Source organism: Candoia aspera, chromosome 6, assembly GCF_035149785.1.
Source record: "Candoia aspera isolate rCanAsp1 chromosome 6, rCanAsp1.hap2, whole genome shotgun sequence".
In the NCBI taxonomy this organism is placed as follows: domain Eukaryota; kingdom Metazoa; phylum Chordata; class Lepidosauria; order Squamata; family Boidae; genus Candoia; species Candoia aspera.
In genome coordinates, this window is record NC_086158.1 from 73,320,630 (window position 1) to 73,336,790 (window position 16,161).

Here is a 16,161-nt window from a genome sequence, read left to right on the forward strand (position 1 = left end):
GAATCAGGGAACCTTAATTCCAGATGTAAAAGAATAGGATTATTATTATTATTTTGTTTGTAAACTATATTTACCCATTTTTTATTTTATTTAATCGGTTTAGAGTCTAGTAAAATCATATAGCAGATTATTTTTACAGTAAAACAGTTTGGTTGGGTTTTTTTTACAAAAATTAATTTTTGCTGGGGGATAATTCATTTAAGTTGATTTAGAAATCATGTACCATGGGTCTCTGGATCTACAGTAACATGGAATATGTTACAGAATAATGGTATTAGGTTGTCTGTATTCTCATTCTTTGTTACTATAATTATTTGTATATATTTATATACATATACATACATGCATATACATGCATGCACATGCACATACACATACATTTTAACTGATGTTCCCCCTAAGCATGTTACTGTGGAAAAACCAAAACTAATACTTCACATTTCAAATTGCTTTGTAAACGTAATATGCTGTCATTCATTCATTTTAAATAATTCAGTGCTTTAAGTCAAAGCAAAGAACAAATGATAACCTTTTATTTTAAAGCAGATCAACTTCTATTAGTATTTCTTTTAGCAGATCCAATTATATCGTGAAAGCTTTAACTTCCAAAGAAATCCTCATTAAATATTCAGGTTTTGTTAAGCATCTCAGTGCTATACATAGTCCCTGAAGCCTCTCGGCATATAATTTTGATTTTTTGTACTGCCACAATTTTCCCTTTTTTTTTTTTTAAAGGCACCATTTTCATTTAATCAAAGGCACTATTTAAATTCTTGAGAATTTAAGAGGTACTCTCCTGGCATATAGTATTTTGATTTGTCTTTGCCTCATGTGACACCTTTGAATAGCAAACCTACTGTCTGGATTGTACCATTTGAGACTGCAGGTGGGGACAGAGATGCTTTACTGCCTTAAGCAAAGAACAGGATGGTACCACCCTTCCTAATCCCATGATTGACAGTTTAATCCTGTTTGATAGTGGCTGAGGACTGTATCTAGTCTAGGCCTGACATAGTTCTGTCCTCTACTACCTCACACTGCTCTCCACCACACAATATCTTTAAGAGGTGATAGCATTATTATGGTTTAGGTGGGGGCTGTATGACTGTGTACATAAACTTATATTGAACCTATGCTGGTCTATGACTCTAATAGAGGTTTGATTTGACATATTGAACCTTTCTATAAAATATGTATGGTAAAGGTAAAGGTTTCCCTTGACGTAAAGTCCAGTCGTGTCCGACTCTAGGGGGCGGTGCTCATCTCCGTTTCTAAGCCTTGGAGCCGGCGTTGTCATAGACACTTCCGGGTCATGTGGCCAGCATGACTCACGGAACGCCGTTACCTTCCCGCCGAAGCGGTACCAATTAATCTACTCACATTTGCATGTTTTCGAACTGCTAGGTGAGCAGGAGCTGGGACGAGCAACGGGCGCTCACCCCGCCACGCGGTTTCGAACCGCCGACCTTCCGATCGACAGCTCAGCAGTTTAACCCGCAGCGCCACCGCGTCCCATAAAATATGTATGGGTTGGTGTATTTATGATTGAATGCATCTCCCGTGTGAAGAAATGATATATTTTGGATTTAGGCCTATACTGCTGCTTTTATGTGTAATAATTTATTCGTTCATACACAGAAAGAATGTTAACTTCTGTCGATCTCCAATCTGAAGTAGCAAAGTCCAGTCAGACTTGTACCTTAGTAAGAGTGACGTCTCTGTTCCTCCATGTAATTATGAAGTCAGCTTCAATTTAAAATTCCTATAAAGGGTAATGTTGCCTTTTCACTGCCGCTTTGGAAGTGTGACTATATTTTAAGATCCAACCTAAGTAGAACATAATGCTTGAAAAATATTATCTTACTCCATTCTTAAAGTTTCCATTGAAAAGTGTAGTGATTTTCTGGGTTTAACAATAACATAAAGGAAGGAGGAGGTCCTTTATTTTATTGTATTTACTTTGGCAGTGTGAAATAAGAGCCTAGTCTTTCCCCTGAGAAGTATTAGAAGATAGATTAATCTCCCGGCAGAACGAATAGAAAGAGCACGCAGAAGCTGAATGGAACAGAGTGAAAGGAACATACTACAGCGTGCGACAGAAGCGTGTGGGAACTATGCTAATGGGAAGGATGCTTTGCGGAATGATGAAGTGAAAGCGGCTTGGATAAGGAAAAGTGCATATAGGAGAATGATGCAAAAAATGAGGATGAGAGGAAGTTGTAAAATGTGTATACAGAGAGATAGTTGAGAAGAATAGTCAATGAGAGCAGGAGTGGTTAAGATTAAAAGAGGTGCAGAAACTGAGCAACTTTAGTGGGAAAAAATGTTTTGGAAGTCGGTGAAGGAGCTTCCCAAAAATTGAATGAAATTGGGATGAAACTGAAGTGAAGGAACGTATTTTAGAGATTTTAGGGAATGGCAGTGATATGCTGAAGAGTAGAATTGAAACAAATGCTAAAAATGTCCGTGTCCAAGAAAAAAAAGTGAATGGCTCAACACTGAGCTGGGAGTTGTTTAATATATTTATAGATTAATGTATGAGGAATGCTTGTGAGAAGTGAGGTACGTTAGCAATGTGAGTGTACCTGTACAGAGGATGCCATGCTTTTGGCTAAGAACCAGAATGATTTGAGCCAGCAAATGTTAGACTGTATGACGCGGTGAGGAAGAGAGAGGGTCAGGAAAAAATTGGTGCCAGATGAATGTGGACGGACTATGCAAGTGAGGGACCACTACAAAAGAAATATCTGAAAGTAGCTTGGCGATACAGAGAAAATGAATGAGAACCAAATCGCAAAAGCAAACTATGAAGGAGGATGAATGAACTGAGAGTAGGGAGAAGACTAAGCAAGGGATGGTTGGATGGAGTTGATGAGATCCTGAAAAAAGAGAGAGGGAAGAGGTTTAAAGAACAAAAGATAGTGTATGAAGTGGTGTGTGATCATGGTGGAATCAGGAATGGTTTGAAAGGATAGAAAAGTCTTGAGATGCATAGTAAAAGGAGTAAGCATAAACTGGTTTTTGTTTTGTTTATACCTTTAATTTCTTTGTGTATTTCTTACTCTTTTCTGCATTCTGCATAATGTAGCTTACCCTGAAAGGGAATAGCATGATAAGCATGTATCTATTGGGTAATGTAAGGATTTTCTCTTTGTTAACTGTAGTAGCAGATACTCAATGCTTTTGACAGAGCAATAAGTTTCCAAGGCGTTTACCATATGATACTTGGGGGAGAGAGACTTGGACCTGCAATTCTTTGGATTGTGGTCCACTTTAACTATTCCACTATTGATTTTGGCACCTTGTTTTTCTGATAATCAAATAGACTGCTAAACATTAACCTGATGTTTTATTCTTCAAGGTCAGCATGGTTTGTATTTCTTCCATCAGTTGCAGTTCATTCTGAGCATCCTTACTTAAATATAATATGAACATAAACAGTACCCATTAATGTGGGCCTGTATTGTATAATGAGCAAATTGGGAAAATAATGTAATTGGGATCAAACAAGTTTGCAGTGGTTATAATCAATCAGATGTAAAATGATATATCTGTTCTTGTAAAGTCAACCCAGATTGAAACTACTGTGATTAAACTTAGGTGTGCATGTACAGCTCCAGTTGTAATATGCTTGAGATTCAATATGCTTTGGAAACTTATTGCTTTTTTATGTCAGTGTGTTGCACACTGCTTTGTATCTTTTTTTTTTTTTTTGAATTAGTGACAGAGTGAATTGCCCTGTATGTAGGACAGAGATTTTAGTTAGAAGAATTGTGAATTTCTTATGGAGAAGGCTCAGTCTGTGTAGGTAGGGTAAGGGCCAAAGTGCTTGCAACTACAGCATTTTAAAAAAGAAACGTGCAACTAAGTGGGAGATCACTGCTTCTTTTCTCCCAGTTGAGTGCACTTCAAATACTGGCAAATGTTGGTGTAGACCAGTATTTCTCAACCTGAGCAACTTTCAGAGGTGTGGACTTCAACTCCCAGAATTCCCCAGCCAGCCATGGGGAATTGCTGGGAGTGGTGGCTGGGGAATTCTGGGAGTTGAAGTCCACACCTCTGAAAGTTACTAAGGTTGAGAAGCACTGGTTTAGACACTTTCAAAGACATATATGTCTGTGCTTTGGGTTGCTACATGGAAAGTATTGGTGTAATGTTAGCATTTTCTGACATAGTTGTTAAGTATTGAAATGTTTTGGGCGGAAGAAAAGACAGAAGAAAAAGCTTATCTGCCGCGCATAAAAACAAAAGTGACTTGAGTTCTTGATTAAAACCCCAACGACATGATGTCACAGATTTTTTGCACTGTTGGCATGACCCTCTGCGAGTCTCATTGAAAACTTTGGCTTCAGTGCTCTTCTCTTGTTCTCCTGCAGAGCCAGGGAAGACTTTTACTGAGTGTATTTTCACTTTCTGTGGTATTCCCGGGTTCTCCATACCGTAAGTGTATACTATACTCTGAGAGGTTGCATGCAGTCTGTTGGGGATTTATGACATGACGTTGTCCCAAATTTTGCCATTGCATTTTGAAACTAACCCACCCTTCCACTGGGGTCACCTCTTGTCCTTTTCCCCAACTGTGTCTCATTCTGCTACTGCTGCCTCATCCCTGTGCCTAATTCTAATTTGATTAAACAAAATACTCAAACCATCCATGGGTTATTTTTTAGAATATTTAAGTAATGATTGCTGACTTGTGTACAGTTTCTTCCAAGCTTGGAATTGGGGCAAGTAGAACAAAACTTAGCGAGAAGTCAAGGTATAGGAGAAATAAGGAGAAATTAAACTTTTCAGACAAGGAAGTCAATGCAGTTGATAGAACAAGGAGTAGAATCCTGGTTCAGGGAGAGGAGATTAAGTACAATCTCAGTAAGCACAGTTTAGAGTAGTGTTTCTCAACCTTGGCAACTTTAAGATATGTGGACTTCAACTCTCAGAAATCCCCAGCTGGGAGCCGAAGTCCACACATCTTAAAGTTGCCAAGGCTGAGAAACCTGGTTTAGAGAATGAAGTGCCTCTTGTATTGACTACTGTTGTTTTTGCAAACCATCTCTTTCTATATGTTACAATAGTGATTCCTTATCACGTCAATGTTAAGATTTTATTTTAAAGTAATCTTAAATACTGTTCAAATCAAAGGCAAGACATAACTTTGCTGATTAGAATTTCTAATTAATTCTAATTAAAACTTTTCCAGTGTGGGTTAAACTTAGGTGGGTAAAATGGTGGCATATAAAGACTAATATTTTTATATTGATATCAGGTCTTTTAAACATAAACATTAAGTTTCAAAGAACAACTAGGTTAATTTTAAATAATCAGATGTAAATTTGTTATCCAATACGTCTCCAAATGCAGTGATTGTCTAAGCTAGATAAAAAGGTAGTTTCCTCTGAGCTAAGCTCACCTCTTAGTGACTTCATAGACACCTTCAGGAACTTTTCTTGGCAACAGTATGGAAGTGGTTTGCCCTTGCCTCCTTCTGGAATATTTTTTGACTTCATAGATAGATGAGATGCAAGTAGTTTTTTTTCTTTAAATGGAAATCAGGACTGGTTGGTAGCCGCCTGTTGGCAGCATGTGATCTCCCCATGCCCATGTTCGTGCTGCTAAAACATGCCAGCTAGTTGCTGATTTTCTGTAGAATGAGTCTTCTTTTTTAAAAAAAAGGCTGAAAATAGGTGTAGTTACCCTGTGCTAATCTTTATGCTTTTATTTTCCATTAACTGCTGCAAGTTCTCCAGTCCTTTCACCCAAACAGACCAAACGTTTCAGTCCGGCCTGTCTAGGGATAGCAAGTCTATGCCTCCTGCAGTCCTCAGAGGCTGAGAAAGAAAACAGGCTCTGATTGCAAAAAAGATTTCTACCCATTTCTGAAATGTAAATATTTATACTTTAGTAGCAAACATAAGCATTTACTTTTAACTTACACAAAATGTCACTGATCTGCCTAGTAACTATGAGATTTTACATCTAGTTGTCTATGTATTCAGAAGAGCCCTAACCCTGGCAAGATTTAATGCTGTTCCATCCGCAGTTTTTGAACCGAAATTATAGAGTATCCTATTTTATACCCTGTAAAGACTTTGCGCTTGTGGTGAAGGAGTTCCCAAAACATCAACCCACGTTTTGCTGTACTGCCCTTATGATAAAGATGCCGGGTTGCAGTTAACAACTCCCTATCCGGTCTGATTTCCAGGCTACCCGGATCCAATTTATTTAAAGTTGTTACCATCTGATCAATATGATTTTATTTCTCTGAACATGGCTAAGTTTAGTTTTGCTATTTGTAAAATAGGCCATATTTTGGCCACATCAGTTTTATTATTATTAAGCTTTACTATGGTTTTTATTTGCGGCTCAGAATGTGTTTTCGTTTCTGAGTTGGTCATTGGCCGTAATGTCTGTCTGTCTGTCTGTCTGTCTGTCTGTCTGTCATTTTTGTCTACTATTTTGTTTTTTGAGATTTGGACTAGCCAATACCAAGTGCAGTGATAAGGAAGAATCCTAGAAAAAGGAGAGGAAATAGCTGAGTGTGCCTGTTATTACATTCTGATGATATAATCTGTCAGCTTGTGTGTTACTGGTGAGAAAAACAAAACAAAACACATGAAGACCACTCCTAGATCAGGTCAAAGAAATGATCAATCTAGGGCAGCATTTTATTTTCAGATTACTTAAATACCTCTCACAAAAGCTATAAACAATTGCTTTTTTCTAAACCACTACAATTTTTGAAAAATGGGTATAAATGGCAAAGGTAGGTAAAGGTAAAGGTTTCCCTTGACATTAAGCCCAGCCGTGTCCGACTCTAGGGGGCGGTGCTCATCTCCGTTTCAAGCCAAAGAGCCGGCGTTTGTCCGTAGACACTTCCATGGTCATGTGGCCGGCATGACTACACGGAATGCCGTTACCTGCCTGCCAAAGCGGTACCTATTAATCTACTCACATTTGCATGTTTTCGAACTGCTAGGTTGGCAGGAGCTCACCCCGTCACTTACTAAGCTAATATATTATGTAATATTTTTGCTGTTTTTACAGTGGGAAGTGTTCAGACACTTTACCCCCAACTTTATTTTATTGAATATAAGCGATTAGGGACATTTGCAGGGGAAGGGATCAAAAGCCCCACCCCCTTATACATCCATGCAACATCCATGATGTACAAAAGGGGTGGGACTTGTGGTTGCCATCTTGAGTTTTTTGACCTCTCCACAGACCACCTGTAAGAGAAACAGTACGGTACTTGTTTTTCATCTGCGCATATTGGATTAGGTGCTGTATCTACCGAACCACGATAAAAATCCACGCTTGAGCTCTTATTTCAAGCACAGTCATTAATCTTAAGCACATCAATGTGACTAGTGCTTCCAGGTTCAGTCTTTTCAAAATGGAAAGTTCACTGCTGGTTGAAAGCTGATTTTAGCACTGATCTCCAGGGACTGAAATGGCTAGGCCATGTCCTTCTATATTTTGTCACCCTGGATTCACAGCTGTTCAGTGTTAGAAAACACTGATTCTCAAGTTTCAGGTTTAATTCCACATCGCCTAGCAACTGACAGAAGCACCTAGCCAAATCACGCTTTGGTTCAAGCACTAAATCCTGAGTCATATCTTTGGCTTGTTTAATCACCTTAGATGAACTAATCCAGAGCAAGGGAGAAAAAAAAATCAATTGCAAAGCATTATTACTTTCCTGAGGGGTAATGTCTGGACCATAAGGAAGGCTGAGCGAAGGAAGATCGATGCTTTGGAACTGTGGTGTTGGAGGAAAATTCTGAGAGTGCCTTGGACTGCCAGAAGATCAAACCAGTCCATCCTCCAGGAAATAAAGCCAGACTGCTCACTTGAAGGAATGATATTCAGGGCAAAACTGAAATACTTTGAGAAGACAGGACACCCTGGAGAAGATGCTGATGCTAGGGAGAGTGGAAGGCAAAAGGAAGAGGGGCCAACCAAGGGCAAGGTGGATGGATGATATTCTAGAGGTGACGGATTCGTCCCTGGGGGAGCTGGGGGTGTTGACGACCGACAGGAAGCTCTGGCGTGGGCTGGTCCATGAAGTCACGAAGAGTCGGAAGAGACTAAACGAATAAACAACAAGGGGTAATGTACACAGTTCATGGAAGCATCCAGAGCCCAAGAAAGTTCTGTTATCTTCTCTGTCTTCAGCAAGCTTTTTTTAAAAATAGATACATAAGTTGTCACAGAACTCCATGTTTCTTTTCACTGCTGGGTGTTGGGCGTGCATGAATTTCCTGGTCCCGACCATCCTAGGTCCTTGAGATCTTTATTTAAGGCCCCTATTGCCTTAAGTAGAGAGACATTTGTATCTTTTTCAAATCAGTTTTTTTAATGTTGTTTGTTACATTGCTCAAACTCTTAGCTCATTGATTTGGCTTAAGAAATCAATGTGGAGTTCTCTTGATTTCCTCTGAACCTCCCTTTCACTTTGTTCTAATATCTAACTCATTTCTTTTCACATCCAAATTGTTTGCCTTACTAGACAGTTTTTTAAAACCACTTTTGCTTTTGGAACGCTTTATCACCATCAAGACCTTTGCTAAGCTAAGGGTCTGGTTCTACATGTTGCTTTTTTTTTTTTTTTTTTTACTAGTTCTATTTTGCCCTCTTGGGAAGCCTGGCAGAAAGTCCATCATTTATTTATTTTTATTTGTTTGTTTTTATTTTTATCCCGCCTTTATTATTATTATAAATAACTCAAGGTGGCGAACATACCTAATACTCCTTCCTCCTCCTATTTTCCCCACAACAACCCTGTGAGGTGAGTTGGTCTGAGAGAGAGTGACCAGCCCAGGGTCACCCAGCTGGCTTTCATCATCTTTTTGGCCTAAGACCAATAGTTTTTAATGGTCAGATAAAAAAAATCCACAGTAACATAAATGTAAGTTATTTCAATATCTTTTTTCAACCATATTTTGTGGGGCTTTGGCACCCCAAATTATGGTTAAGTCTACATGTGGCTGCTCCTTAATTCTGTATTGAAGTTGTTTTACAGTATTCTGGATTATGTATTCTGCCTCACATAGTTCTTAAACTCAGGAGTCTGGTAGCACCTTTTCTGACTAACCAAATAATAATTAATTAAATTAAAAATGAATTAACAAAATTTGTTAGCCAGAAAAGATGCTGCCTGACTCCTGATTTTTTGCCACTATAAACTAGCATGGTCCTCTTCCTACATAGTTCTGAAGCTGTGACTCCTGAAGTTAGCTTGTAACATCAGTTCTCTTTTATTATCCATAAGCAGCCTTGAAGTAAAGGTCTTAGTGGATGACTCTTCTAGTCATTCTAAATTACTCTGGTGGTTATTTTTCTTCTGCTTTTCCTTTCTAAATATATTAATTGAAGGCCAGGGTAATGTAATGATTAAAGTACTGGGCTAGGCCAATGGTCATTAAGCAAATTGCAGCAGTCATTAAGCACATCAATGGTTCCCTAGTGATTTGGCTTGTCAGAAGCCGGCTGGGAAGGTCGCAAATTGTGATCATGTGACCACAGGATGCTGCGACCCGTTGTAAATGCGAGCCAGTTGTCAAGTGCCCAAATTGCGATCATGTGACCATGGGGATGGTGCGATGGTTGTAACTTCAAGGATGGACCAAAAGTAACCTCCTTAGCCTCTTCGTATCTCTGAACCATTGTTAAACAAATGGTCATTAAGCAAGGATTATATGTAAATAAAATCTTTGCGTTTCTGGGCTTCATTTGGTTCACCTAGCTGTCTGGGCCCTGGTATTTAGAATTAGTGTGCTATTCTATGTAAAGGGCAGGTATTATAACACAATCACTTTCTTTGCTATATGGTGAATGATTGTTTTTTCCTTTTGTTGTTCATTTTTATGTATATGAAAATATTAGTTGATTGAGCTCTTTTTTCCATATGAAGGTGAATGATTGTTAAATTAACTGCCCTTCAACAGTTTTGACTTAATATTATCAATTTAAGCTAATTTCCCCCAAACATGTGAGTCAGAAATAGCTATTCTTCATAACAGTGCATAAATCTGCTATGTGTGTACCGTATTTCAATTAAAAGAGCATCTACACTAGTCATATATATGTATGAATGAATGAAGATTTGCATGCCCATAGGGGTGGGGCCTCTCAGGCCATGTCAAACTGCAGTGTATTCCCCTGAATGTTAATTGTTCAATATGTCAGCATGCATGTAAAAAAATACTTCTCAAAAATTTTAATTATTCATTGCTAACTGGAAATTACAATTATTCCATTGCAGGAATAAAGAAGAAGAATGGTTGTCCAGGGCTTGGCTTGTTCTATACGTTGTTATCTGCCTTCCTATTCTCTGTTGCTTCTTTATTTCTAAAGAAAATTAAAGATGTGCATTCAGTGGAAATCAGTGCCATTAGATGTGTTTTTCAAATAACATTTGTTCTTCCTGGTTTAATATACTTCAAGTGAGTATTCTCTTCCTTTTGCATGTGAAAAAAAACACTTCATAGAAGATTAGATTAAAATGCGCAAAAGCCATTTGGGATGGGTAAATGTAACTATATAGTATGTTGAGTTTCAATTAGGACATTATATAATTGTATGCTTTTTGCAGCTAACGTGACTTAATTCCACAATGTTTTAAATTGATACAGGGATACATGACATGCATTTTACAAATTTGGAGCCAAGCTATATGTGATGATAGCAGAGTTAAATCCAATTAAGGTGCTGTCAGATCTACCGTATGTAAAACAAGATTGGGGGAAAGGAGATCAATACTGTAACTTAAGCAGGCAGAATAAGAATCCTGAATTCTTCTCCCAGAGTTTGTTTGTTTGTTCATTCATTCATTCATTCATCATATTCATATATTTATACATTATTTTTATCATATTTTTATCTTGATGGGATTTCCCAGCCAGAGAAAATGGCTGCATAGAAGGGACTTGAAGGTGGAGTGATGAAATGTGAATGAAACAGGAGACTTCAGTTCTATTCTTCTGCTTTCAGTACTTCTACAGCAACAGCCTAAGGAGTACATTCCTTAATGTATAATGCATTCATCTGAGCCCATGGTCCTAGGCAAGGACCTTACTAATGTGTGAGGTTGCCACTCAATTTGCAGCTGGGAGACACTTTGATTCAGGAAGTGAGGGCTTTATAGATGTGCACATCATGACAAACCAAAGAGGGATTTACAACTGTACAGATGTATGGAGATGACAGCATCTGGCTCACCTCCTCCAGGCTGAGAAATAAATCAGGATGGGAGACTGAGAATAGGGGAGGCGTTTCATGGTTATATTAATTGTTGCTCTTGGTTGTTTTTTCGCCCTGGCTGCTATTTATGCTACATACTGTATAATTTTGTTACATTGTTCTTATTCTGTTTTTAAGTATTGTTAGCTGCCCAGTGTCATGTATGAGATGGGTAGCCATATACATTCAATACATATATACATACCAGGGCTGTAGACCAGACTGGGAAATCAAATAACATCGCAGAAGAAGACAGTAGCAAACCACTTCTGAACTGTTGCTCAGAAAATTGCATAGATCTCCCCATGGGTCAAGTTCAATGAGACTTGACTTGTATTTGTACAGCTCTCATAAGATGGCATTAGTTTGAACTTCTTAGTAGGTGAAAACAGATGAGAGTGAAAGGATGTGGACTAGTCTGAACATCTGCATGCTTCAAAGATACTGAAAAATCTTTTGGGGCCAGCCTTTGATGGTGGATTGATGCCAATGAGGGATCTGTTCTTAACAGTTGAATTGGGCAGCCTAAATAAATATTTTTCAGCATGCTTATTTGAGATAGGGAATACCCCTATTTTAACAACTGTATTTTTTTTTCTTTTAACTTGTAAGCATATTTACTTGAAAGTAAGTTCCATGAACTTCAGAACCTTGAAGAAAATGCATTTCGTATAGGGACTAAGAATATGGCTTATAAAGGGCACTAAGATTAGGATATTAGGAGAACTTACATGAAACAATTCTAATAGTGTCCTTTTTACCATTATTCACGTAACTCTGGTTGGATTTATCATTGTTCTAAAATTGTCATGATGTGCACATCTATAAAGCCCTCACTTCCTGAATCAAAGTGTCTCCCAGCTGCAAATTGAGTGGCAACCTCACACATTAGTAAGGTCCTTGCCTAGGACCATGGGCTCAGATGAATGCATTATACATTAAGGAATGTACTCCTTAGGCTGTTGCTGTAGAAGTACACTGAAAGCAGAAGAATAGAACTGAAGTCTCCTGTTTCATTCATAGTATGATGTTAGATATATTGATGTACGATTATTGAATCTCAAGTCATAGGATACAGTGACTCTCTCTCTCTCTCTCTCTCTCTCTCTCTCTCATTTCAGAACAGGATTTCTAGGACCAAAAGGCAAACGAATTGTTCTTTTCCTCCGAGGATTGCTTGGCTCTAGTGCAATGATCCTTGTTTATTACGCTTTTCAAGTGATGCCTCTTGCAGATGCCACCATCATTACATTCAGCAGTCCTGTTTTTACATCCCTGTTTGCCTGGATATTTCTCAAAGAGAACTATAGTCTCTGGGACCTTCTTTTCACCCTGATTACAATCACTGGAGTAGTGCTTATAGCAAGGCCGCCTTTTTTATTTGGATCCAGTCTTTCTGAAATGGAAGGAAGCTACTCAGATCACCTTAAAGGAACAATAGCAGCCACTGCAAGTGCAGTTGCTGCTGCTTCAACTTTTGTGATCCTAAGGAAAATGGGAAAATCCGTGCATTACTTTTTGTCCATTTGGTATTATGCAATAATTGGGTTAATTGTGTGCATAGTAGCACTTTTTATCATGGATGCATGGAGTTTGCCCAATTGTGGAATAGACAGATTTCTCCTAATATTAATTGGATTGTTGGGGCTTGGTGGCCAGATATTCCTTACTAAAGCATTACAGATAGAGAAAGCTGGTCCTGTCGCTATAATGAAAACCATGGATGTGGTGTTTGCTTTTATTTTTCAAATTCTTTTTCTTGATCATATACCAACATGGTGGACAGTGGGAGGTGCCCTTTGTGTGGTAGCCAGTAGTTCTGGAATAGTTACCCGGAAGTGGTATCAAAACTCCAAAAGAAACACAGAACAGAAAATTTAACCAGCCGGGTACTGTGTCAGTGTAAAACAGAACAAAGCATTCATATACTTATTCTAAATAATTCATTGATTGGCCAGTTCTCTTGACTACCGGTGTTCACTATCTAAGTAGGAATGCTCCTCATCACCAGCTGGTTTCATATGTAGGGAGGAATCCAAACAAGAAGGAAGGTTGTCTTGTCTGCCAAATTTAGGATTGCCTTGCTCAGCAGCCTTTGTGCCTTGCAGTGCAGCATGGTTCTGAACCTGCCAAGAGCTTCATGATCAGTTATGGGTATTTGTTCTTTAGGTAAACAAATGCTTACAAGAACAAAATGCCATAAGGCCTGCCTAAGTGTTTAGGTACTCCCAAAATAGGTTTTGCCACCTAACTGTAATTTCTTATGTAATGCACCCCTGTTATGTGTTTTTATAAAGCTGATACCTCAGTGCCTATTTATACATCATAAAAACTATGAAAAAGGGAAGCACCATGAACTTGCATAGCCTCCTCCTCCAACTCTCTCATAACTTGAAAAGTGTAACCAAACGGTAACTTTTAAATCATTCCTAAAGTGGGATTTGTGTGGTGTAGAATGAGGTGATATTTCACAACTTGAATTGGAATCGATGCGATTTCTATTTTGCAGTGGAACTGGGGAAAAGCCAGTTATTTGTGCTGCATTTTCCAATTTTCATTCAACGTGATGTGGTGTTTGCGACATCTGAACATTGTTTTTAGTCCCGTGACTTGTGCTGGATAATGGTTCTAAGATGCCAATTATAGCAGATAATGATCTGTAAGTGCTTGGGATATACTTTCCTACAGAGATGGGGTATTTCCACTGTGTCCACTTTGAATTTTAATTTAGGTAACATTTGCATTAACTAAGTATAGTTGGACTGCATATGATACTGTATGACTGAATCATGCAGTTTATAATGTTAAAATTATGTTGCATTACAGCTTCATAAACTTCTAAAATATAGAGTAGAATTACATGTACAAAACTTGCTTTTAAAATATTCACAGCATCAGTTTTATTATTTTAGTTGTTGTTGTTGTTTATTCGTTTAGTCGCTTCCGACTCTTCGTGACTTCATGGACCAGCCCACGCCAAAGCTTCCTGTCGGTCGTCAACACCCCCAGCTCCCCCAGGGACGAGTCCGTCACCTCTAGAATATCATCCATCCACCTTGCCCTTGGTCGGCCCCTCTTCCTTTTGCCTTCCACTCTCCCTAGCATCAGCATCTTCTCCAGGGTGTCCTGTCTTCTCATTATGTGGCCAAAGTATTTCAGTTTGGCCTTTAATATCATTCCCTCAAGTGAGCAGTCTGGCTTTATTTCCTGGAGGATGGACTGGTTGGATCTTCTTGCAGTCCAAGGCACTCTCAGAATTTTCCTCCAACACCACAGTTCAAAAGCATCGATCTTCCTTCGCTCAGCCTTCCTTATGGTCCAGCTCTCGCAGCCATATGTTACTACAGGGAACACCATTGCTTTAACTATGCGGGCCTTTGTTGTCAGTGTGATGTCTCTGCTCTTAACTATTTTATCGAGATTTGTCATTGCTCTTCTTCCAAGGATTAAGCGTCTTCTGATTTCCTGACTGCAGTCAGCATCTGCAGTAATCTTTGCACCTAGAAATACAAAGTCTTTCACTGCTTCTACATTTTCTCCCTCTATTTGCCAGTTATCAATCAAGCTGGTTGCCATAATCTTGGTTTTTTTGAGGTTTAGCTGCAAACCAGCTTTTGCACTTTCTTCTTTCACCTTCATCATAAGGCTCCTCAGTTCCTCTTCACTTTCAGCCATCAAAGTGGTATCATCTGCATATCTGAGATTGTTAATGTTTCTTCCAGAGATTTTAACTCCAGCCTTGGATTCCTCAAGGCCAGCTTGTCGCATGATGTGTTCTGCATACAAGTTGAATAGGTAGGGTGAGAGTATACAGCCCTGCCGTACTCCTTTCTCAATCTTAAACCAGTCTGTTGTTCCGTGGTCTGTTCTTACTGTTGCTACTTGGTCGTTATACAGATTCTTCAGGAGGCATACAAGATGACTTGGTATCCCCATACCACTAAGAACTTGCCACAATTTGTTATGGTCCACACAGTCAAAGGCTTTAGAATAGTCAATAAAACAGAAATAGATGTTTTTCTGAAACTCCCTGGCTTTTTCCATTATCCAGCGGATATTGGCAATTTGGTCTCTAGTTCCTCTGCCTTTTCTAAACCCAGCTTGTACATCTGGCAATTCTCGCTCCATGAACTGCTGAAGTCTACCTTGCAGGATCTTGAGCATTACCTTACTGGCATGTGAAATGAGTGCCACTGTTCGATAGTTTGAACATTCTTTAGTGTTTCCCTTTTTTGGTATGGGGATATAAGTTGATTTTTTCCAGTCTGATGGCCATTCTTGTGTTTTCCAAATTTGCTGGCATATAGCATGCATTACCTTGACAGCATCATCTTGCAAGATTTTGAACAGTTCAGCTGGGATGCCGTCGTCTCCTGTTGCCTTGTTATTAGCAATGCTTCTTAAGGCCCACTCAACCTCACTCTTCAGGATGTCTGGCTCTAGCTCACTGACCACACCGTCAAAGCTATCCCCGATATTGTTATCCTTCCTATACAGGTTTTCTGTATATTCTTGCCACCTTTTCTTGATCTCTTCTTCTTCTGTTAGGTCCTTGCCATCTTTGTTTTTGATCATACCCATTTTTGCCTGGAATTTACCTCCAATGTTTCTAATTTTCTGGAAGAGGTCTCTTGTCCTTCCTATTCTATTGTCTTCTTCCACTTCCGCGCATTGCTTGTTTAAAAATAATTCCTTATCTCTTCTGGCTAACCTCTGGAATTTTGCATTTAATTGGGCATATCTCCCCCTATCACTGTTGCCTTTTGCTTTCCTTCTTTCTTGGGCTACTTCTAGTGTCTCAGCAGACAGCCATTTTGCCTTCTTGGTTTTCTCTTTCTTTGGGATGTATTTTGTTGCCGCCTCCTGAACAATGCTGCCAACTTCTGTCCAGAGTTCTTCCGGGACCCTATCTACTAAGTCCAG

General features: G+C 39.0%; 1 protein-coding gene across 1 annotated transcript; it reads left to right on the top strand.

The window, feature by feature from the left end:
* Positions 1-12,342: 12,342 nt before the first annotated feature.
* On the top strand, positions 12,343-13,585 carry SLC35G1 (solute carrier family 35 member G1). The gene has a single exon (XM_063307405.1). It carries the CDS (start codon positions 12,430-12,432, stop codon positions 13,117-13,119), a length of 690 nt encoding a protein of 229 aa, XP_063163475.1. The 5' UTR covers positions 12,343-12,429; the 3' UTR covers positions 13,120-13,585.
* Positions 13,586-16,161: the final 2,576 nt, after the last annotated feature.